The sequence below is a fragment of the Phoca vitulina genome, unplaced genomic scaffold (assembly GCF_004348235.1).
Source record: "Phoca vitulina isolate PV1807 unplaced genomic scaffold, GSC_HSeal_1.0 scaffold11, whole genome shotgun sequence".
NCBI lineage: Eukaryota > Metazoa > Chordata > Mammalia > Carnivora > Phocidae > Phoca > Phoca vitulina.
This window is the reverse complement of record NW_022589714.1, coordinates 43,092,654-43,118,912: the sequence shown is the minus strand read 5'-3', so window position 1 is coordinate 43,118,912 and position 26,259 is coordinate 43,092,654. Positions and strand designations below refer to the sequence as shown.

At 39.2% G+C, this 26,259-nt stretch overlaps 1 protein-coding gene across 1 annotated transcript in view; it reads right to left on the bottom strand.

Annotated features, from left to right (window-relative positions):
* The window catches only part of KIF6 (kinesin family member 6), a 422,557-nt gene that overhangs the window by 296,060 nt on the left and 100,238 nt on the right, over positions 1–26,259 (bottom strand). Inside the window, exon 6 of the mRNA XM_032409883.1 lies at positions 21,618–21,747. Within this exon, the coding sequence (XP_032265774.1) occupies positions 21,618–21,747 (130 nt within the window). The remainder of the gene's footprint in view (positions 1–21,617; positions 21,748–26,259) is intronic.

The window sequence follows — 26,259 nt, the reverse complement described above, 5'->3', positions numbered from 1 at the left end:
AAATGGATTTTGAAATGTTTACCATTTTAAAAATTATGACAATATATGAATAATTCGCCACAGTGGGCAGTAAGAGGTGATGGTGTGCTCTATGAGTGTTGGGTGGCCAGGCCATTTTGCGTGGTATAAAGAGCAATGCACATTATGAAAGGTGACTCAAAAATGACCCTGACAGACAATGGTGATTCAACCTGTCTATACAGAAGGGCTTAGAGCAGCAATGTGGCTGAGGAGTGGTACTTGAAACTGCTTTTGCAGGAGCACCTGGGTGGCTCAGTCGGTTAAGCATCTGCCTTCAGCTCAGGTCATGATCCCAGAGCCCTGGGATCTAGCCCCACCTGGGCTCCCTGCTGGGCTCCCTGCTCAGCGGGAAACCTGCTTCTCCCTCTCCCTCTGCTGCTCCCAACTGCTTGTGTGCACTCTCTCTCTCTCTCTCAAATAAATAAATAAAATCTGTAAAAAAAAAAAAAAAAGAAAGAAAGAAACTGCTTTTGCAGAGCATTTTACATAATATAGCATTAAATCAAGAAAACATCACACGCCCACAGTAAAGACTAAAATTCCTTCTCCTGACCTCCAAGCCATTTACTGGCTCTGGCTGGGCTACCACTCTCAGAAACTATTTCATAAGTATAAAAATCTCAAATTTCATTGAACAAGAATCATTTTCTATAAAGCAGGAGACACTGGTAGGTTGAAAGAAATTTTTGAAAAGAAATGGTATGGTGACAAGAATCAGGCAACACTGATGAACATTTTCAAAAGGCTGTTCATTCACCTTCCCTTTAAAAAAAAAAGATTTATTTATTTTAGAGAGAGAGAGTGTGAGAAGCGGTGGAGGCAGAGGGAGAGGGAGAGAGAGAATCCTGAAGCAGACTCCCACTGAGTGCAGAGCCCTATGCAGGGCTTGATCCCAGGACCCTGAGATCATGACCTGAGCCAAAATCAAGAGTCGGACACTTAACTGACTGAGCCACCCAGCTGCCCCTCATCTTCCCTTTTGGATTCTGAAGATGTACAACAACCAATCCTGGTGCTCTATGATTTCATTATATATATTCTTTTGCAGTTGTTGTTATACATATCCTTTTTGGCAGATCAACAAGGATTCCCTGTGAATTAAAATTTTCACCTTTTTTATAATAAAATTTTTTTTCACCTTTTTTTTCATTATTTCACAATAGGGTTTATGGGTGTGTGTGTGTGTGTGTGTGTGTGGTTGTATGTGTGTGGCCATTTTCAAGGTTGGACGTTTTGATTTTAGGGGCAAAAACTGGTAAGTAAAATACTGTTTTGTGTTTACATAATATACTATTATGCTTTCGGTAAAATTTATTTTCTTTTAGTTAATATCGTGTCTTCAATCAAAATGATTATAGATAATATAGTCTACAATGATTCAAATAATCTCTTTAAATTACATATAACATTATTTCTAGGATCCTTTGAATGCTTCTTTATTTCTTATAAGCTTATACTCTATTCCTATGTACCAAATTCTTTTTCTTCAATCACTCCTCTATTTTGGAGTGAAATATCTCAAAAAGAATTTCCACTACACTAGAATAGGTCAGGTGAAGAAAATCTCTTAGACTGAACAGAATATATAATGTATACACTTGAGATTCTTTAAAGCAAACCAACTAAGGACAAAAGCTCATGCAGAATCCAGAATTGAGATTTCCACTCCAATTCTCCTTGTTTGATAACATTTTCTAGCCAGATAGACTAACTGATCTATTCCTCTGCTCATTTATTCTATCTGAATTGAAGACTGAAAATACTAACTTCTATGTGTTTTCTGGGCTACCCCAGCCCTTCAGGTTAAAATGCTCCCTTAACTAAGGATTCCCTAGGCCCCTCCCCACCCCACCATTGGTTAAATGATTCCTTATCTAATTCTTCCCATAGCAAATGGGTTGGATTAGGAGGCCCACTACACCCTTGATGTACACTAACTCAGAATGAAGTGAGGCCTGACCAAACCTAGTGGTATAGCATGTGACACTATAAACACCTGCCTTGATCCCTCCTGAGGCTGGGATAGAACGTAGTGCCTAGCAGCAAAATATCCCCAATTAGAGAAACTTGTTGGAATTAATGATCCTAAACTGCTTGTTTTTCTGAGTTTTCTCTTTATAAGATCCCTGGCTTTTAGAAAAGTAGTCAATATCATTTTCCCTTATTGCAGGATTTGTAGGCCAGGCATATTGTCAAAATAGTTTTGTAAAAGACAAAGACAGTTTAGGCACACCAATTTTGTTTAAAATTTAAAAGCAAGCTTTGGAGCAACCTGGAACATATAATAAGAATATTCTAGCAAGTATGATTTACATTTCTGATAAGAATAGACTATTATATTTTATTATATATCCCTCCTAACAAGTCTGGGATCAATTTGATGGATTTTTTTTTTTAACTTTCATATCCTCCAAGATCTATTAGGTGATTTAATTTTAAGAAAACTAAATGTCAGGATTAGGGATAGCTCTTCTTTTGTTGGATGTCAGAATTCAGAAGATGGCCTCCCTATGGGTCATTTCCTCAGAATTTGACAAATGAAACTCAAGCACTTTTATATAAAAAGCTAAGTATGCTAAAATTGGCACATATGCAAACTGAGAAGGAATTTTACCCATATCTTGAATCAGAGTTCTGTCCAACTATCTCTCTTTTTATCATCCTTGAATGAGATATCGTTTCGTCATTACCAGAGTACAGGCTTGCTTTCTGAACAATGGAAATTATGACCCCAAATGTTCCTCTGCCCGCCCCCTTTTTTTTACTTGACTGTAAGAAGAATCATAGCTAAATTTATTCTTTGATGGCAATAAGTAACACATCCCTGTTATCTAGCACGTTTTGCACCTTTTAAATCGAATTTAACGTTTTTTCTCTTTTCCTTTTAAAATTCAGTCTGGCTTAACAATTTCCAAGTGTGGCCATACACATAACTGGAACAACAATATTATGGGACCAAAAAGTCTAATGATCTCAGGAATTGACAGAAGTTCAGTAGATTTGTCTTTAGGGAAAACCTATTTTATACACACTGCACAGCTTGAAATTATAGGTAAGCTGAAAATACCCTTTGCTATCCTGTGTACAGACAATGAGATCAGTATGGATAACGCGCCAAGCAGAACTCACATATACATTCGTATTATTTTGTTCTTATAAAAGAAGGTTATCCCATCCAATTGATTGTGATAACTCTTAACACAACGTTTGAGGTCAGACATCAAGATCAGTAACAGACATGTCACTCAGCCTATGGAAGAACTCTAGGAGCACAGAAGGCTACTATTAGATACATTATTTCACTCTGTTTTATAGTCCAATCTTTTTCCCACATTTTGAAGATTCCACAGTTCTCTCTATGGCCACGAAGACCTCTTGCTGTTACAGCTGGTAAGACTCCAAATGGCCTACCCGAAACATGATCATATTACTTGCTGAAGGTTTTTGGTGGTTGATAAGACCCCTGTCTCCTCCCTCCAAGCTTGAACCAATATAAGGAATACATACAAAAGTTAGCCTGCCAAAAAAATAAAAAAAATTATCAGCAAGAAATGCTAAAAGAATAGCTTCTGTGCTTAAAACTACAGCCAAAGTGGACTTGCTGCCAGTTCCCCCCTGTGTATTCCTGAATTGTAAGATAAGCCAAAAGCAATCTATCTGAGCTATTATCTCAGTTTCTTATAGAAATACTTTTACTCAGGGGCTAATCCTAGGCCCCTTTGCCCTCTGATCCATCCCTTCCCTTTCCTCTCTCTCTCTCTCTCTCTCTCTCTCTCTCTATATATATATATATATATATATATATATTTTTTTTTTTTTTTTTTTCCTGTACCACGGAGACGCTGAGCCCTAAAAGCAGTATCTTCCCAAGACCCTCTTTGCTGGCATCCAGCTGGTGAAGTCAGGGAGGGGGAGAAATCCTCCGGCTTCTCCCTTGCTCATGCCCTCCCATCTCCTGCCAGCGCCTCGGCTGGCTGAGATCTGCCTCCAGGGGGCAGCACTCCCAGGGCTTGCAGACTTCTCTTTCTAGGTGGCACCTTCTCTCCTTATTTTTTGTATCCTTATTTCTCCACCACATTTCTTCCTCTTCTTTTCTCCTCCCCATCCTCAGCTTCCCCCTCCTCTTCTTCCTCCTCCTTTTTTGCTTCTAATGGCACTTTCATCTTTACAATGGCTTTCTTTTTCTCTCTCATTTCTTCTCCGAGTTCTCCAAGTTTGCTTTTCATCTTCTTTTCTTGTAATCCCTTCTATATTTTAGAGCTATTTTTTTTTTAAACACAGATTACCCGGAGGTAACATATTTAAGACTTTGAAGTACACTTCCTCTGCTCCCTGATGTAATAAGCCTTCAAATAGATGTTCCTTAGCCATCCCCCGCCCTATTCCATATACATGGATAAGTCTTCGGCTGTTTTCTTTCTTTTTTTTTTTTTAAGATTTTATTTATTTATTTGACAGAGAGAGTGAGAGAGCACAAGCAGGGGGAGCGGCAGAGGGAGAGGGAGAAGCAGGCTGCCCGCTGAGCAGGGAGCCGGATGCGGGGCTCGATAGAATCCCAGGACCCTGAGATCATGACCTGAGCTGAAGGCAGACGCTTAACTGACTGAACCACCCAGGTGCCCCTCTTCACCTGTTTTCTTTCTGATAATTTTCCCTCTGAACACATCCATCTTTTTTTTCTAAAGAATAGTCTAGGGGATGGATGAGGGAACATTCAAATTAAGTTTGTGCCCTGAGTACTTTTTCTTTATATCTGTTATGTTCTGAGTCTGAAGAACATACACTTTCCTCAATTTTTTGCCCAAAAAGGCCTGGGATGGTACAACCCCTTAAGTCACAAACTCTGAACCCCATTCACCAAACACCATCTTTCTGGCCATGAGCCAAGACCACTGACCATAAAAATGATCTGTCTTTCGGGTTTCTTCTTTGGATCCACCTTTCATAGTGTAGAATGAATATCTAATCTAATACTGCTCCCCCTCCCCTGTACTTGCCTATATTCTTAGATCTCATCACTGTAACCAAAAGATCATTGGATTTGTGTTTGAGAATTGTGACCATTTCTTTAAGGGGAAACTGTATCCTGACTGAGGCTGGAGGATAAATGTGTTGGCTTTCAGCACCCTCCCTCACCATCATTCAAATTTCATAATATTTGGCAGCTTTTCTCATGGTTTGAGGTTATGGCTATTTTCTTGTTTCACTGAAGATGGCTTTTTGTCCCCTGTGTTTTTTATATTTTGTTGCTGTTGTTGGGGAATTTCAGTAACAGGGAGTAGGGTAAAAATTACTTTCTTCTCTATGTTTAATCATAAATGAGAATTTGAAAGATCAGTAGAAACTGTGGAGCTAAACTTTACAGTCAAAAAAATTATGTTTCTCTCATCATGTATATGGAATATGTGCATTTTAACTTTCTAGTAATGACTGTACCAGACTACTTCATTTATTTTAATAAATAAATGTTTTAGATCTCAAAACTTACAGTTCATGTAATACTACTAATCAGGTTAGATGAGAGCAGAATGCAAACTATGTTATAACACAGAATCACTATTTTTAAGAAATTATATATCTCATATATTAAATATGAGAAAGAAATGCCTGACATATAGTAAGTGCTCAAAATTGAAGTTTCCTTCCTTCAGTGGATAAGAGAAGAGATTAGAATTGTCAACACATCTGCTGAGGCTTCTCCCTGCCTATGGAGACCTACTAATAAGAGATGCTATTCTTGTAATAAGAGCAGGGCCAAAATGCAGTTTGCATGCTGTGCTTCTTGCTCTTCCCAGGCTCACAAATCTTGGAATAAACTTGCTAATTATACACAATTAATATATCTTTCAAACAAAAATCTGTGGGGATGTATTAGTCAGTGGTCTTCTAACGGTCTTGCAGAATAGCATCCCGGAACGCTAACTGCACCCCAAATCCTCTTGTTTCCCACACACACCACACAAGATCAAGGCTTAGAGGGTTGTTAACAAACACATTCACACAGTAAAACAGCTCTTTCTTTCCTGTGCTGTCCTCATATTATTGGATCACATGTCCAACGCCAGTTGTTCCTACCAACTCTGCTCACACCCTGTCCCCCAGCTGGCTTTGCACTTCCAGGGGATCCAACATTCGCTCCACAAGTTTGATAATGTGCAAAGTCTGAGAAATTACAAAACATTCCAGCACAACTCAGATAAATCTAACTTTTTTATTTCAAGCAAAGAACTAGGTAGGAAGACCTCTAACAGCTCCTGGCAAAATAATTTATAAATCCCATAAACTTTGTTGATAGGCTGATTATTTGGAAAGTAATCTCTTCCAAAAGGTCTGGAGTATCACAAACTGTAAAAAGTCAAAGTTGTCTGGGATGTATTCTGTACTTGCCAACAGGCACGGTGTACCATAAAACCAGTTTCAATTCTGGGCCTGAGATTGTAGGTCCTCTTTCCTAAAATCACCAAATCTTCCTCTCCCCATCAATGCAACCGAATAATTAATTAATGACCGAGGAATAGTTGCCAGGTGCTGAGAGAACGGAGTTGAACAGGCTGCCAGACTTATCTTTAAATAATTGGTAGCTGAAAATTGTAAGGTCTTCCCAAATGTCACTTAATTCTTACTATAACCCTAGAAAGTAGGTCTCATTGTGCCCATTGTACAGGTTAGAAACTGGGGTTCACATCGGGTCAGTGACTTGCCCAAGGACATATACCTGTCAAGGTGGAGCCAGGAGTGGAATAGGAGGTCATCTCCAAAGCTCGTGCACTTCGCCACTGCCTGACAGGAATGCAGAGTGATGGCAAAGAAGCCAGAGAGTGGACATCAACACTGACTGGAAGAACTTACCTGATGGTTCACTCAGGAAAGGAAGAAAGCAAACCACCTACCAATGGGACCCTGGACTTTCCCAGTGTTGGCACAAAGTGTTCTTTTCTCACCAAAGGTCCCCTTCAGGCAGTTTCGTAGCCAATGCTGTATACTAGATATGGCATATTATTCCTCCTAAATTCATCAAGGTCAAGAACTACACCAGGTATCAATCACTAAAGAAAATATAGTCTAGGAAGGGCGGAGCAAGATGGCAGAGGAGTAGGAGACCTGGATTTCGTCTGGTCCCAGGAATTCAGCTGGACAGGGATCAAACCATTCTGAACACCTACAAACTCAACAGGAGTTCGAAGAAAAGAATAGCAACAACTCTCTGAACAGAAAAGCGACCACTTTCTGGTAGGTAGGACATGCAGAGAAATGAATCCGAGGCGATGTTCGGGAGGATAGATGGCGGGGGAGGGGGACTCCGTCGGCTGCTTCTGGCAAGTGATAGACCACGGAGCACAAAATCGGAACTTTGAGAAGTCTGCTCCGCTGAGGGACGTCACTCCAGTGGCTAAGCAGGGGGTGGAACCCTCGTGGGACAGTGTGGTCTCAGGACCCTCGGGGTCACAGAAAGACCGGGGGTGCCTGAGTGAGGCAGAGCTCCCAGGTATCGGAGCGGGGAAGCCAGCTGCAGAGACGGAGCCGAGGCGCAGGCTCGCAGCTCGGGGTTGTCATAAACCGTGATTCGCGGCACAGTCGGGCCACTGCTCCTCCAGCAGGGACCCAACAAGCAGCAGATCCAGGGAGACTCACCTTCCTCCCCCGGGAGGAGCGGCGCGGGAGCACACCACAGGGATCTGCTGGGTTTGGACACTCCACACCGAGTCAGGTGCCAGAGATAGAAACGCGCGGTCACAGGCCAGGTGAGCACGGAGCGCGGCCGGAGACCGGGGAGACGGGAGTGACTGACTGCTTTTCTCTGGGGGCTCACTGAGGAGCGGGGCCCGAGTTCTTGGCTCCTCTGGGGTGGAGATTGGGAGGCCGCCATTTTCACTCTCGGCCTCCAAACCTGTACGGAAAGCTTGCAGGGAACAAAAGCTCCCGAGAGCAAAACTGAGCAGATTACTTAGCCGGGACGGGCAAGGACGGGGCAATTCCGGCTCCGGCAAAGACATTTGGGAACCACGGCAACAGGCCCTCCCCCAGAAGATCAGCGAGAACAGCCAGCCAAGACCAAGTTGACCGATCAATGAGAATGGCAGAACTCCAGCGCTAGGGGAATACTGCACATAGAATCCATGGCTTTTTCAAACTGAGGGTTCTAGAGGGGAGGGGTGTGGGGGAATGGGTTAGCCTGGTGACGGGTATTAAAGAGGGCACGTTCTGCATGGAGCAGTGGGTGTTATGCACAAACAATGAATCATGGAACACTACATCTAAAACTAATGATGTAATCTATGGTGATTAACATAACAATAAAAATTTTTAAAAAAAAGAATCCATGGCTTTTTTACCATGAATCTTTAGTCTTTCAAAGTTAATTTTTTATTTTTAACTGTCTTTTTTTTTTGAATTTTGCTTTTTCCTTTTTTCAACCAACATCTTATCAATCCCTTTTTTAAAAAACATTTTTATTTTTCATTTTTAGAGTCATATTCTATCCCTTCATAGTAGTTACCCTTATTTTTGGCATATATATATAAGTTGTTCTCTCCTTAAAATTTTGAGATACAGTTTCTTCTAACAGATCAAAATATACCCTAAATCTCTAGTGTATGGCTTTGTTCTAGTCTCCTGCCTGATCATATTCTCTTCCTTTTTTTTTTTTTAAATCCTCTTCTTTCTTTTTTCAAACAACTTCTTATCAATTCCTTTTATAAAATTTTTTATAATTGTCATCTTTACAGTCATATTCCATCCCTTCATCATATCAACCCTTATTTTTGTACATATATAAGTTTTTCTTTCTTTAAAATTTTGGGAGGCATTTTCTTCTAACAGACCAAAATACACCCAAAATCTAGTGTGTGGCACTGATCTATACATCAGCCTGATCATATTTGATCATATTCTGTTTTTTTGTTTTGTTCTGTTTTTCTTTGTTTTTATCTTTTTCTTTTTCTTTTTCTTTTTTTCTTTTCCTTTTTTCTTTCTTTCCCTTTCTTTTCCCCCGGCTTCAGGTCTTTTCTGATTTATTTAGAGTATATTTTCTGGGGGTGTTGTTACGCTGTTAGCATTTTGTTCTCTCATTAATCTATTCTCCTCTGGACAAAATGACAAGGCAGAAAAAATCACCTCAACAAAAAGAACAAGAGGCAGTACCGACTGCCAGGGACCTACTTAATATGGACATTAGTATGATGTCAGCTCTACAGTTCAGAATCATGACTTTAAAGATACTAGCTGGGCTTGAAAAAAGCATGGAAGTTATTAGAGAAACCCTTTCTGGAGAAATAAAAGAACTAAAATCTAACCAAGTCGAAATCGAAAAGGCTATTAATGAGGTGCAATAAAAAATGGAGGCACTAACTGCTAGGATAAATGAGGCAGAAGAAAGAATCAGTGAGATAGAAGACCAAATGATGGAAAATAAAGAAGCTGAGAAAAAGAGAGATAAGCAACTACTGGATCACGAGGGCAGAATTCGGGAGATAAGCGATACCATAAGACGAAACAACATTAGAATAATTGGGATCCCAGAAGAAGAAGAAAGAGAGAGAGGGGCAGAAGGTATATTGGAGCAAATTATAGCAGAGAACTTCCCTAATCTGGGGAAGGAAACAGGCATCAAAATCCAGGAGGCACAGACAACCCCTCTCAAAATCAATAAAAATAGGTCAACACCCCGACATCTAATAGTAAAACTTTCCGGTCTCAGAGACAAAAAAAAAATCCTGAAAGCAGCTCGGGAGAAGAGATATGTAACCTACAATGGTAGAAACAGTAGATTGGCAACAGACCTATCCACAGAGACCTAGCAGGCCAGAAAGGACTGGCAGGATATACTCAGAGCACTAAATGAGAAAAATATGCAGCCGAGAATACTATATCCAGCTAGGCTGTCATTGAAAATAGAAGGAGAGATAAAAAGCTTCCAGGACAAACAAAAACTAAAGGAATTTGCAAACACGAAACCAGCCCTACAAGAAATATTGAAAAGAGTCCTCTAAGCAAAGAGAGAGCCTAAAAGTGACATAGACCAGAAAGGAACACAAACAATATACAGTAACAGTCTCCTTACAGGCAATACAATGGCACTAAATTCCTATCTTTCAATAGTTACCCTGAATGTAAATGGGCTAAATGCCCCAATCAAAAGACACAGGCTCTCAGATTGGATTAAAAAACAAGACCCATCGATATGCTGTCTGCAAGAGACTCATTTGAGACCCAAAGACACCTCCAGATTGAAAGTGAAGGGGTGGAAAACCATTTACCATGCTAATGGACACCAAAAGAAAGCTGGGGTGGCAATCCTTGTATCAGACAAATTAGATTTTAAACCAAAGACTGTAATAAGAGATGAGGAAGGACACTATCTATCCAACAAGAAGATCTAACAATTGTAAATATCTATGCCCCTAACATGGGAGCAGCCAGTTATATAAGACAATTAATAACAAAAGCAAAGAAACACATTGACAACAATACAATAATAGTGGGGGACTTTAACACCCCTCTCACTGATATGGACAGATCATCTAAGCAAAAGATCAACAAGGAAATAAAGACTTTAAATGACACACTGGACCAAATGGACTTCACAGACATATTCAGAACATTCCCTCCCAAAGCAATGGAATACACATTCTTCTCTAGTGCCCATGGAACATTCTCCAGAATAGAACACATCCTAGGTCATAAATCAGGTCTCAGCCAGTACCAAAAGATTGGGATCATTCCCTGCCTATTTTCAGACCACAATGCTTTGAAGCTAGAACTCAATCACAAGAGGAAAATCAGAAAGAACTCAAATACATGGAGGCTAAAGAGCTTCCTACTAAAGAATGAATGGGTCAACCAGGAAATTAAAGAAGAATTTAAAAAATTCATGGAAACCGATGAAAATGAAAACACAACTGTTCAAAATCTTTGGGATGCAGCAAAGGCAGTCCTAAGAGGCAAGTATATAGCAATACAAGCCTTTCTCAAGAAACAAGAAAGGTCTCAAGTACACAACCTAACCCTACACCTAAAGGAGCTGGAGAAAGAACAGCAAATAAAGCCTAAACCCAGCAGGAGAAGAGAAATAATAAAGATCAGAGCAGAAATCAATGAAATAGAAACCAAAAGAACAGTAGAACAGATCAACGAAACTAGGAGCTGGTTCTTTGAAAGAATTAACAAGATTGATAAACCCCTGGCCAGACTTATCAAAAAGAAAAGAGAAATGACCCAAATCAACAAAATCATGAATGAAAGAGGAGAGATCACGACCAACACCAAAGAAATACAAACAATTATAAGAACATATTATGAGCAACTCTATGCCAGCAAATTAGATAACCTGGAAGAAATGGATGCATTCCTAGAGATGTATCAACTACCAAAACTGAACCAGGAAGAAATAGAAAACCTGAACAGACCTATAACCACTAAGGAAATTGAAGCAGTCATCAAAAATCTCCCAACAAACAAAAGCCCAGGGCCAGATGGCTTCCCAGGGGAATTCTACCAAACATTTCAAGAAGAATTAATACTTATTCTTCTGAAACTGTTCCAAAAAACAGAAATGGAAGGAAAACTTCCAAACTTGTTTTATGAGGCCACCATTACCTCGATCCCCAAACCAGACAAAGACCCCATCAAAAAGGAGAATTACAGACCAATATCCTTAATGAACATGGATGCAAAAATTCTCACCAAAATACTAGCCAATAGGATCCAACAGTACATTAAAAGGATTATTCACCATGACCAAGTGGGATTTATCCCTGGGCTGCAAGTTAGTTCAACATCCGCAAATCAATCAACGTGATACAATACATTAACAAAAGAAAGAACAAGAATCATAGGATCCTCTCAATAAATGCAGAAAAAGCATTTGACAAAGTACAGCATCCTTTCTTGATCAAAACTCTTCAGAGTATAGGGATAGAGGATACATACCTCAATATCATAAAAGCCATCTATGAAAAACCTACAGCGAATATCATTCTCAATGGGGGAAAACTGAGAGCTTTCCCCCTAAGGTTAGGAACGCGGCAGGGATGTCCACTATCACCACTGCTATTCAACATAGTACTAGAAGTCCTAGCCACAGCAATCAGACAACAAAAAGAAATCAAAGGCATCTAAATCGGCAAAGAAGAAGTCAAACTCTCACTCTTTGCAGATGATATGATACTTTATGTGGAAAACCCCAAAGACTCCACCCCAAAACTGCTAGAACTCATACAGGAATTCAGTAAAGTGGCAGGATATAAAATCAATGCACAGAAATCAGTGGCATTCCTATACGCCAACAACAAGACAGAAGAAAGAGAAATTCAGGAGTTGATCCCATTTAGAATTGCACCCAAAACCTTAAGATACCTAGGAATAAATCTAACCAAAGAGGCAAAGGATCTGTACTCAGAAAACTATAAAATACTCATGAAAGAAATTGAGGAAGACACAAAGAAATGGAAAAACATTCCATGCTCATGGATTGGAAGAACAAATATTGTGAAGATGTCAATGCTACCTAGAGCAATCTACACATTCAATGCAATCCCCATCAAAATACCACCCACTTTTTTCAAAGAAATGGAACAAATAATCCTAAAATTTGTATGGAACCAGAAAAGACCCCGAATAGCCAGAGGAATGTTGAAAAAGAAAAGCAAAGCTGGCGGCATCACAATTCCAGACTTCCAGCTCTATTACAAAGCTGTCATCATCAAGACAGTATGGTACTGGCACAAAAACAGACACATAGATCAATGGAACAGAATAGAGAGCCCAGAAATGGACCCTCAACTCTATGATCAACTAATCTTTGACAAAGTAGGAAAGAATGTCCAATGGAAAAAAGACAGTCTCTTCAACAAATGGTGTTGGGAAAATTGGACAGCCACATGCAGAAGAATGAAACTGGACCATTTCCTTCCACCACACACAAAAATAGACTCCAAATGGTTGAAAGACCTCAATGTGAGACAGGAGTCCATCAAAATCCTAAAGGAGAACACAGGCAGCAACCTCTTCGACCTCAGCCGCAGCAACTTCTTCCTAGAAACATCGCCAAAGGCCAGGGAAGCAAGGGCAAAAATGAACTATTGGGACTTCATCAAGATGAAAAGCTTTTGCACAGCAAAAGAAACAGTCAACAAAACCAACAGAATGGGAGAAGATATTTGCAAATGACATATCAGATAAAGGGCTAGTATCCAAAATCTATAAAGAACTTATCAAACTCAACACCCAAAGAACAAATGATCCAATCAAGAAATTGGCAGAAGACATGAACAGACATTTTTCCAAAGAAGACATCCAAATGGCCAACAGACACATGAAAGAGTGCTCAACATCGCTCGGCATCAGGGAAATCCAAATCAAAACCTCAATGAGATACCACCTCACACCAGTCAGAATGGCTAAAATGAACACTCAGGAAATGAGAGATGTTGGCAGGGATGCGGTGAAAGGGGAACCCTCCTACACTGTTGGTGGGAATGCAAGCTGGTGCAGCCACTCTGGAAAACAGTATGGAGGTTCCTCAAAAAGTTGAAAATAGAGCTACCGTACGATCCAGCGATTGCACTACTGGGTATGTACCCCAAAGATACAAATGTAGGGATCCAAAGTGATAAGTGCACCCCGATGTTTATAGCAGCAATGTCCACAATAGCCGAACTGTGGAAAGAGCCAAGATGTCCTTCAACAGATGAATGGATAAAGAAGAGGTGGTATATATATACAATGGAATATTATGCAGCCATCAAAAGGAATGAGATCTTGCCATTTGCAACGACGTGGATGGAACTGGAGGGTGTTATGCTGAGCGAAATAAGTCAATCAGAGAAAGACATGTATCATATGACCTCACTGATATGAGGAATTCTTAATCTCAGGAAACAAACTGAGGGTTGCTGGAGTGGGGGGTGGGGTTGGAGGGATGGGGTGGCTGGGTGATGGGACACTGGGGAGGGTATGTGCTATAGTGAGCTCTGTGAATTGTGCAAGACTGTTGAATCACATATCTGTACCTCTGAAACAAATAATGCAATATGTGTTAAGAAAAAAAAAAAGAAGAAGATAGCAGGAGGGGAAGAATGAAGGGGGGAAATCGGAGCGGGAGACAAACCATGAGAGAAGATGGACCCTGAAAAACAAACTGAGGGTTCCAGAGGGGAGGGGAGTGGGAGGATGGGTTAGCCTGGTGATGGGTATTAAGGAGGGCACGTTCTGCACGGAGCACTGGGTGTTATGCACAAACAATGAATCATGGAACACTACATCAAAAACCAATGATGTAATGTATGGTGATTAACATAACAATAAAAAAATTAAAAACAAGAAAAAGAAAGAAAATACAGTCTAGCTTATGTGGACACTGGATTAGTTTTCCAGGGCTGTCATGACAAAGTACAACAAACTGGGGGCTTAAACAACAGATGTTTATCATCTAATGGTTCTTAAGGTTAGAAGTCCAAAATGGAGGTGTTGGCAGGGTTGGTTCATCCCTCTGAGGACTGTGAGGGAAAGATCTGTTCCAGGCCCCTCTCCTTGCTTATAGATGAGCGTTTTTGTGTTCACACAGCATTCTCCCTGGATATGTATCTATCTCCAAATTTCCCCATTTTATAAGGCCACCAGTCATACAGGATTAGGGCTCACCCTAATGACCTCATTTTAAATTGATGACCTCTATAAAGACCCCACCTCTCAATAAGGTCACATTCTCAGGTACTGGGGGTTAGGACTTTAACATATGAATGAAGAGGAGGGGGAAGGACACAATTCAGCCCAAAACAGACACTACTATGAAGTTTTGGTAGAAGACAACCCAGATACTATTCTCTTGTCCAAACTGGCTTGTAAAAGAGGCTTGTATTAGTCTAATGATTCACTCTGAGCAACATTACAACTCCTCTAAATGAATATTTAATGGCACTTTTAACAATGGAAGCTACTTCTAGAAGGAGGATTCAAAATGAACCCTGATTTTATTAATTCAGGATAGCCTTTTTCAAGATTCAGGTAAAATCCCCATGCCCCAGAAATCTTTGATAAGATCCACTCCTTCCTGATGATGATGATCCTTTTCCATGTCCCAGGTCAAAATGTGAACAATGGGATGGTTGCTACTGGGCATCAAATTTCAATTCAAAAAAACAAAATGCTTTCTAATAAGTAGAATTATTCATCAATGAGCTATTGTATGTCTAAGCATGGCATCCAAGGCAGAAACCATAAAATAAAAAGACCCACTTAACTATAGTAAAAAAAAAAGAAAAACCAAAAGAAAATTTATAAAATTTTAAAATATTTGCTAAATATATGACAAAGGCAAAAAGTTATTATCTTTAATGTTCATTCATTCAATGATTATTTACTGAACACCTATTATATGTCAGGTTCTGTTTCTAGGTATGGTGGATGTGAACAAGACCAAGTCTCAGCCCTCATAGAGCCAACAAATCAACAGACTTACCCTAAGACTCCAAGAGAAAAACAATTAGAAGACATAAACAAAAACAGAAATGCAAATGGTAAATAAATGAAAACAAGATTTTTTTTTTGCCTGCCAAATTAGCAGAACTTTCAGATTTTGTGGTGTTGGCAAGGGTGTAGAATATGGACTTGCCCACATTCTTATCTGAGAGTGGGTTTCAACCAGCTTCTTAATGGTAAAACCCAAACTGCCCCCAGGTTTAGCCTGAGCACATTTATGCTAAGATGGCAAATGACATATCCAATAGAGGGTTAGTATCCAAAGTAGATAAAGAACTGATACAACTCAACACTCAAAAAACAAATAACCCAATTAGAAAATGGGCAGAGGATGTGAACAGACATTTCTCCAAAGAAGACCTACAGATGGCCAACAGACACATGAAAAGATGCTCAACACCCCTTATCATCAGGGAAGTGCAAATCAAAACTACAAGGAGATATCACCTCACACCTGTCAGAATGGCTAAAATCAAAAACACAAAAAACAACAAGTGTCAGTGAGGATGTAGAGAAAAGGAAGCCTCATGTAGTGTTGGTGGGAACACAAACAGGTGCAGCACTGTGGAAAACAGTAAGGAGGTTCTTCAAAAAGTCAAAAATAGAATTACCATATAATCCAGTAATTGCAATATTGGGTATTTACCCCCAAAATACAAAAACACTAATTCAAAGGGATACATGCACCAGTATGTTTATAGCAGCATTATGTACAATAGTCAGATTAGGGAAGCAACTCAAGTGTCCACTGACTGATGAATGGATGAAAAAGAGGTGGTATATAAGTACAATGGAATATTACTCAGCCATAAAAAAGAATGGAATCTTGCCATTTGCAACAACATGGATGGAGCCAGAGAGTATAATGCTGAGCAAAATAAGTCAGTCAGGGAAAGACAAATACCATATGATTTCACTCATATGTGGAATTTAAGAAACAAAACAAATGAACAAGGAGCAAAAAGAGAGAGAGAGAGACAAACCAAGAAACAGACTCTTAACTATAGAGAACAAACTTATGGTTACCAGAGGGGAGGGGGTCGGAGTTTGGGTGAAACAGGTGATGGGGACTGAGGAGTGCACTTGTCGTGATGAGCACTGGATGATGTATGAAAGTGTCTAATTACTATATCGTACACCTGAAATAAATATAACACTGTATGTTAACTACACTGGAATTAAAATTAAATTAAATTAAATAAAAAATTTTAGATCTGCAGGTTTTGCATTCATTAAGCATTTCTGTAAGCACTTACTGTATGTCAGGCAGTGCTCGAGATACTGGGGACCCAAAGATGAAGAAAATATAAAAAGATCCGGGCCCTGAAAGAGCTTACTCCAGTTGAGGGGACAAATGTAATTTTTTAAAATACAGTTTTGTACATGTTCTAGCAAAAAGAAATAAAATAAAATGCTAAAATGCATACTCCTGGGCTCCACCGCAGAGATTCTGAATCCACTGATCAGAAATGAGATCCAAGAAAGGTCTCTTGACTACTACAGGGTATTCTAGTGCAAGTTACCTCAGGCCACACTTGGGCACAGAATGCTCTAGATCATGGGTGGGGCTGAGCCAATGGTCCCAGCAAGAGGACTTTGCAGGGCTTAACAGTCAAATGCAGAATGTCTTGGTCAATTAGATTTGATTAATTGATGGAAACATTTCAGTGATAAGATAGAAAAGTATCAAGTCATACTTGCTACTGGTGGGCTTTGACACTGGGTCACACACAATTTAGCTTTGACAATTTATCCTCTTTGGCACAGCAAGTCAACTGTTTTAAAAAACCTACCCTAAGGACACAATCAGGTTTTATTCTAAACATTAGTAGGATTACAGAAATTATTTAAGAGTTCTGAATAAATAAGAAGAGGATGAAGCTACTCTTAATTACTTTTCCTTAGAATGTTGGCTAGGGGTAGAGAACACTGAAGGAAAGAGAGCTCCACTCTGTGTCCCTCAGATTCAGGCTCTGTTTTGCAAATGTTTTCTGGTTACCATGGCAACTTCTGTATGTCTCTGCGTAAATGGGAAATTGGGAACCTCATTTAAAAAAAATGATTAGTGTGTTCTTTTTATCCTGGTAAGCTCATTCTGTGCTGACAAATTATATTCTGACAGCTAGGTTGTAATCTAAAACATACTTTTTTAGAGGCTCTGAATAATAAAGTGTTTCCAGTGATTAATAGTTAGTCTTCCTTTATATTTTTATGTATTTGCTTTCAATGAATTCAAGAGATAAACTGAAGTGCTAAATACTTGCTATACTTTTTAAATAACTCAGAAATATGTCCTCCCTTGAAAAAGTTGACATATGTCAATTTGATTATTGTACTTATGAGATGTAATAAAAGGAAAAAGCACAAGCTTCTAAATCAGTCAGACTTGAAGCTGAACCGTGGCCCTGACATTTGCTAGTTAGTTGTGTGACCTTGGGCAAGTAGTCTAACTCTTTGAGCCTCAGTTTCTATCTATAAAATAAGAATCAAAAATAACATATACATGTAGAAAGTGTCCACAACAGTGCCAAGTCTATTGAGCAGGTTCTTGATGTAACAAGTAGCTATCACTACCAAAGAAAAAATAAAAAGCAAGCACAGAAACATCCAAAACCTATCAGACTTGGTTTAAAAGAAATCGGGCTTGGGGCGCCTGGGTGGCTCAGTCGTTAAGCGTCTGCCTTCGGCTTGGGTCGTGATCCCAGGATCCTGGGATCGAGCCCCGCATCGGGCTCCCCGCTCAGTGGGAGGCCTGCTTCTCCCTCTCCCACTACCCCCTGCTTGTGTTCCCTCTCTCGCTGTCAATCTCTCTGTCAAATAAATAAATAAAATCTTAAAAAAAAAAAAGAAATCGGGCTTTACATAGAAAAAAAATGAATAAATAAAAAAATAATGCACAACCAACATTATTAGGATTGAACTTTGTCAGGTTTTAGCTATTTATGATACTATTATTAGATACTCAGCAGTAATAGGAAAAGACTGTTGGAATTCTGTAAGGTGGTAGAACATGACAGATACTCTGGCACAAAGAAGTTTAAAGTCCTCAAAACTTTAGAAAACAATAGTCTGAAAATACACTGTCAGCTAAAGTTAATGCATAACTTTGAAATACCAAATAGCCAAGCTTTCAAGCTAATAGAGGTCATGGTGAACCAGGGCAGGAGCCCTCCCTCTGTAACCCATTCAAGATGAGAGAATATAATTGTGCGGGGAAGGCCTAGGTTTCTGTAGGCATGAGTCACCTCTGGAGGAAGGTTAGCATCGTGGCAGGGACAGGTTTCTCTGTTTTCCAATAGCATTTACAAATTTACTTTTTCTCTCTTTCATATTCTGTTGGTGGCCAGGACTCAGTTATATCCTGTATCTCTAGGTTTGCCCTTTCTGTGTATGGAGAATCAGGATTTTTAGTAGGGCATTCTAAATCTTTTGTCATTATTCTCCCTAATTCTGAATCCGCTTTTATTTCTTAAGCTTCAATTATCATGACAAATAAGATCACGGTGGATGATCACATGAGCAATTAATGTTGAAGCAAAACACAAATGCAAAACATTGGAAAGCAAAACAAGATATTTGGAAATTAAGAAACACATAAAACTTTCTTTAAATGAAAATAATAATTTCAAGGTTCTTAAATCCATGTTACATGTGGCACATAAACTCAACCTATATACGTTAGTCTATTGGAAAGCATTCATGCAGAACTGGTAAAAAACAGCAAAACTAAGAACTCAGAATAACAGATGACAGCACCATGCTTTCACTATCTGAATTTGGTTTCCATTTATTCATCTTATATCTAAGGCAGTACATTCTGGAAAGTAGAAATGGACAGGAAGAAAAAGTCATTTGATAGAGATTTTCTCAGACTTCTTATCCTCCCAGCTTACTAACCTCACCCACTGCTTGTTATCAGAGACAAGGTAAAACAGAACTCAGGGAGCATGGTTTAAAAAGGAAAGTGCCAAGAATATACAATGGGGAAAAGACAATCTCTTCAATAAATGGTGCTGGGAAAAGTGGACGGCTACATGCAAAAGAATGAAACTGGACCATACACAAAAATAAACACAAAATGGATTACAGACCTAAATGTGAGACCTGAAACCATAAAACTCCTAAAAGAAAACACAGGCAGTAATCTCTTGGACACTGCCCTTAGCAACATATTTATGGATATGTCTCCTCAGGAAAGAGAAACAAAAGCAAAAATAAACTATTGTGACTACACCAAAATAAAAAGCTTTTGCACAGCAAAAGAAACCATCCACAAAACAGAACGGCAACCTAGTGAATGGGAGAAGATATTTGCAAATGATAAATCTGATAAGAGGTTAATATCCAAAATACATAAAGAACTGACACAGCTCAACACCCAAAAAAACAAATAACCCAATTAAAAAATGGGCAGAAGACATGAACAGACATTTCTCCAAAGAAGACATGAGATGGCCAACAGACACATGAAAAGATGTTCATCAGTTACCATCAGGGAAATCCAAATCAAAACTACAATGAGACATCACCTCCCACCTGTCAGATGGCTGGTATCAAAAAGACAAGAAATAATAAGTATTAGCAAGGATGTGAAGAAAAGGGAACCCTTGTGCACTGTTGGTGGGAATGCATACTGGTGCAGCCACTGTGGAAAACAATATGGAGGTTCCTTGAAAAATTAAAAATAGAACTACCATATGATCCAGTAATTCTACTACTGAATATTTACCCAAAGAACACAAAAACACTAATTCAAAAATAATAGGCATCCCTATGTTTATTGCAGCATTATTTATAATAGCCAAGATACGGAAGCAACTCAAATATCCACCAGTAGATGAATGGATAAAGAAGATGTGGTATATAGAAGCAATGGAATATTACCAGCCACTAAAAAGAATGAGATCCTGCCACTTGCAACAACGTGGATAAACCTAGAAGGCATCATGCTAAGTGAAATACGTCAGACAGAGAAAGACAAATCCTATGTGATCTCGCTTATATGTGGAATCTAAAAAACAAAACGAACAAACAAAACCAAACAGACTCTTAAATACAAAGAACAAACTGGTAGTTGCCAGAGGTGAGGTAGATGAGGATGGTAGGTAAAATGGGTAAAAGGGACTAAGAGGTACAAACTTTCAGTCATAAAATAAATCAGTCACAGAGATGAAAAGTACAGCATAGGGAGTATAGTCAGTAATACTGCAGTAACATTGCATGGGGCCAACGGTGACCACCTCATGGTGGCAAGCACTGAATAACGTACAGACTTGTCAAATTACTATGTTGTACGCCTGAAACTAATATAACATCGTATGTTAACTATACTTCAATTAAAAAAAAAAAAGGAAGTGCCAGTGTTAATGGTAAGCTGTTCATTTGGGGAACTGTTCCCACACCACCCCCACACCCATTCTTTTACTTCAGTGTCGCTGGGTGAGAGCTTTGTGATGCTCCATCTTCAATCAGTAACTGGTTAGGGTCCGGGCCTCTGACCACGCTTAGTCAGTCCTGACTCCTGTCTAGGGTTTCCAGGTGAAATACAGGCACCCAGTGAGGTCCAATGTTAGATTAACAATAAGTAAGTTTTAGTATAAATACATTCCAAATATTGCACTGAGGCATACTTACTACACCCCATGGCGTAGACATGCAGATCTGCCAACAACAGCCGCAAATACATACAGCACTTCTCATGTTCCATGTATTGTTCTAAATGCCATATAAATATTAATTTCCTAAATACATGAAAATATATGGATCTGTAAACATGCTCCAATATTTGGAGGATCTGAGGTTAGGAATAATGAACTGTGTATTTTTAAATTTCAAAAATTATGCGAAAATTCCTATGATTAAAACATTTAAGGAGTTTCCATTGGTTATCTGCAAACTAATTTGTAGAAAATTGAAAATATCAAAGGTACCAGTCTAGAGATCAGACCCTGCTTCTTAACTAAGCTGAATGACCCTGGGAAAGTCTCAATTCTCTGAATCTAGGATTTCTTATCTGTGACATGAGATCTGGATGAGATTGTCTTTGAGGTTGTTCTGTCCCTAAAATTCTATTAGATCTTATAATATGGAAAAGCAGCTTGTGGAGAAAAGTTTATTACCTCAGCAATCATTCTGTTGGTGTCTCCTAAGAAGAGCAGATTTAGAGCTTCTTCCTCTGTGGCTGCCTGATGGAGAGACAGGTTTTTCAGGTGAATGTTCTGATCAGGGTCCTCGAATATTGTCACTTTCCTAGGGAAATGGGAAACAACAAAACAAGGGACTTTGAGAATGAAAAGAACTGAAGTCTTCTTACAGGTTTATTTTTAAAAAGCTGTAGAGTACTACATCTTGAACTTATAAAATCAAACAATACACAAGACGCTGTACAGTACTGGATACACATCAAAACACTGACATTCCCTTGACAGTACTATTAAATAGTCTGGGGGCTGAAAAGTATATCACAAGCTCCTGATTCAAGGCCATCTGTCTTTGCAATCGTCGGATCACTAAATCATACATATTCTTGCCGAATTAAAAATGCCAATAGATAACCTTCTACCTATATATCAGGGAAGTCGGCTACATTGTTTTTTCTCTGTCTAATTCAGCTTCTTACATAGGTAAGGCACTAATTCTTCTTCTAATTTTTCCCTTTTGTTCAATTCCATATCACTTTCAATTTACATAACCTTTCAAACTGGTTAGCTCATCAATTTAAACATGCTAGAAATTGAAGTATCTGTCATCCTTCCAGGAGTTATTACCTTGTCTAGTTTTCTTATCAAGATGAGTTTTAAAATTATAATAAAGTTTTAGTTTGTCATTATTATTTTTATGTCCATCAAATGTGTTTCTTAATCCTTTTTTTTTTTTTTAACATCATATCTTTTCCCTCCATTACATCCTTATGGTCAAAGCTTTAGGTCTGGAATTACATTCACCTATTACAACTGCCTTCATGGGATGCCAACATCATTTCCTCCCCAAGTGAATCTTAACTCTGTTTCCAGAGTTGGCTTGTCAATACTCTCCTTGGAGTCTTTTTAGGACTTTCTGCAACTGAATACAATGTGAACTCCTTATACTCTGCTTCAAAGGCCCACCAATTCAACCAATAAAATTACTAAAGAGAGTTCCCTTCTGACTCTTGAGTGTGCCTCCTTGATTTTCTTAAGAATTGTTAAGGAAAGAAAATCTTAAAATTCACTAGTATTGCCAAAAATTACCTCGGCATATCAGCACTTGCTTAAGGCATTTGGGATCGATGATAAGGGCATCATCTAGCATTATTTCTCCTTTAAACGTACAAATAGCCAGTGGACATGTGTCACTTGTCTATTTATAAAAACACATTTAGAATACCTTAAAAATAGAGATTTTGCAAATATCATTTTTTTTCATCCTTCCCTTTGGTAAAGAGGTTATCTGGGCTTTCATATGTAGTTTGTGGGTAAGATACTAATTGACGGAAGAAAATGTAGCTCTACCACAGCACATCTGTGACCAATATGTCACTAATAATGTAGTCCTTTGCCAAGTTTTGGACTCCTTTTGTCTCCTTCAACAATACCAACTAAGATGGAAAAAGATCTCTTCCCTTAATGAAAACAAGTGTATTTTATTTATTTTTCAACAAGACTCATAAGTGAGCTTATTAAAAACGCTTAAGAGTTGAAAAATGCTTGGAAAACATGAAGGCATTTTTAACTGAAATGGATGAATTGTGTTCTATTTTTAGGAACCCTCTCTATTCCTTAAACTTTAGACCCACCCTGACTTTCTAAAGTGCTCAAGAAGGTTTAGCTAAATGCAATCACTAGGGACACAGAAGTCAGAATTCTCCCTAAATCCACAGATTCTGGGTGCAGGAAATTAAGTAATACTGGAAGGAAGATGAAAACAGGAAACAAGTGAGGAGATGGTACATTCAAAGTGAAAATAGAAGAGAGTTCTTTTTCAACATGGAGCTAACAATGAATTCTCCAACTCTGAGGCCAAGTCATCTGTGATACATGTTGAACCACCAAGCCAGAGACAGCATTATCTTGTGCAAGTTCAGAAAAGGGGGAGGCTGGGGAGCAGGAAATGATTCAAAGAAGAGAGTGCTCATGCTCTTTGGGCACCCAAAGGGTGCCAGGCACCAGCATTGTTTCATTTAATCCAGTTGTTCTCACCTTGGCTGCACACTGGAACGATCTGTGGAACTAAAAGCAAACAATAAAAGGCTGATGCTGGGTCCCGTCCTAAGAGATTTTAATTTGATGGTTCTGGGGGCCTGGTCTGGGTATCAGAATTCATAAAAACTCCAAGTGAGTCTAGCGTACAGTCAAGATGGAAAGCCACTGAATTCATCTTTAATAACCCTACAAGGTAGATACATGGGGTGGAGATTTCTGGTTTCTTTATCTTTACTTTCCACCCAGTTCCACCCCATGCCCAAAGGGGAAAATTGCTCATCTTATGGGTTGCAGGAAGTTACTCTTGAACTACACCTACTAATAGGCAAGGTCACCGTGAATTTTAAAAAGCTAGTCTTTTCTCTGGAAGTTTCTTGATTACTCCCTGACTTCCCATACAGCTGATGGGTCAACTAAGTCACCCATCAGCCACAGCAGTAACTAATGCTCAACTGGGGATTATGATCTACCTAAACATCCATATGGTTTTAACATTACCAAATCAAAGAAACCTAAGTGCTGGTAGGGACTCAACATACATACATCTCTCACCATTACTTCACTGAAATAAGAAATGCAGAAAACAAGCAGGTTTGGAATTCTGAAAGTGTTCATTTGTTAGACAGCCTAAATGGGTCACTGATATGGGATTATATTTACATAGAATAGTTAGAAGCATAAGGTGGAAAGTGTGAAATGTCATCAGAGGCATTTGGCTAAGCTACTTCTTTCTTCTAAATCACTAAGAACCTTTGATCTCCAGTGTGGCTACTTCAGAACTACTACACTTCTATATTTACTTCCAGGTCCTTGCCCAGCTTTGTCACTTTGATCAAAATACAATTTGCACACGCCCCCAGTTTTTCTGTCTAGAACTCTCAGCTGTCTCTTGTGACCCATTCCTATGCATCTCTCTGATGCTTTTCTGATATTATGTTTCCCTCACAATTGTCTGATTTCTTGCCCATGGAGGTTTTGAAAAGTAAATAAAACAGCAGGTTGGCGTCCACTTTAGTTTGGCTTCTTTCATGGTTCTCTCTCTACTTAGGGCTCATCTGTGGCCACCCTGTAAAAGGCTCTACCTCTGGCATCCTTCTGGAATCTTCTGTGGTGCAACTTTCTCTCTCCAGTCAGGATCTCCCTTACCAGTTCTTCTCCTCAGATTCTTCCCTGGCTTCTGTCCAATCCCTTGGGCATGAGGCTTTGTACTTCCTTCATAGCCCTGCCTGCCTTCACTGAAAATCCCTTTTGCACTAAGCCTGACAGCCAGTGTGTCAGCCCCACCCACTCTCATGCCTTTGCTCACAGAAGCCCAGCCTGAGCCATGCCCTGAGTACTAACTCTTGCCTAGGTGGGCTAATCTGAGAGTGAGAATGTTTTAAACTTTGCTGCTGGTGGAATGCGTTTTCAAAGGTGGGGGAAATAAGAACCATTAGCAAAAGTTTCTCATCAAATTGCTTCATTCCTTGGCCTTTTCTTTTTCTCTCTCTCTCACAAATCAATAGCTATTTCCTGAATCCTTAGTCCGCCACTCAATTCTGACTATAATTTTCATGGGCTTGAAAGAGGACTTTATTAGAGTTTCTTAAATAAACATCCTAATTCCAAGATGGAAACCCCCCAAACTATTTATTTGATTCTTTTTGAAAGGGCTTGTGAATAGTTTTCCCTACAAAATGTTTCTAAAATGTTTAGATTTCAAGGAAAAAGTCACTGATAGCCTTAACTTGGACACCTAAGTGGAAAAGTTCTGCTAAGTATACTCGGCCTGCTTAATGATGGGGAAGAAGCGGGCTTTGTGTTTTCTCTGTAAACAGAGAATCTTTTCCATTTGGCTAAGTAGTTGGAATTTGTAGGCTCTTTCTAACTGGCTGGAAGACAGAGAAAGAGCAATAGCCAAGCTCTTGTTCTCAATAATGGAAGCCATCAATGAAAGAACCCTCCCCTCCCCACACCCTACCTCCACAACATTCCAATACCACCAACTTGCTCAACAGGAACTTTCCAGGAGTTACTGCAATGAATCTGGTTTCTCATTTACATGTTGTAAACACGTGTTGCCATGGTGCTGGGTTTTTTTCCCTACTTGCAAATGCCCCGTGTGATTGTGCAGCTGCCCTGCACAATGGCACCATGTCCAAGGGGGTGCAATTCACATCATAAGTTTGTATATTTATTATGAAAAAATGTCTGTCAGAGGGCAGTAAAGCATCTTCTAACAAAACTAGCATATTACAACAGTTTTCCAACAGATGGCAGGGGCGCCTTTTAATAATTCACATGAAGGTGCTATCCAGAATAGATATGAATAGAATAGAATAGAATAGAATAGAATAGAATAGAATAGAATAGAATAGAATAACCCTGTCTAGTTAGTTACCTTGACTCAGAAATATCAATAGCAGGCCGGCCTCATGAAAATGGAAGGGGATCCAGTCAGGTTCTTCTAAATAAATGGATATGTTTCACATGTTGAAAACACAGTCACACTATTCATTTTAATGAAGAAAATACTCTTTCATTCAGTGGTTTCAACCTCCTTTTTTTTTCCCCACCCCAACACACATTCTCAGAAGCTCTT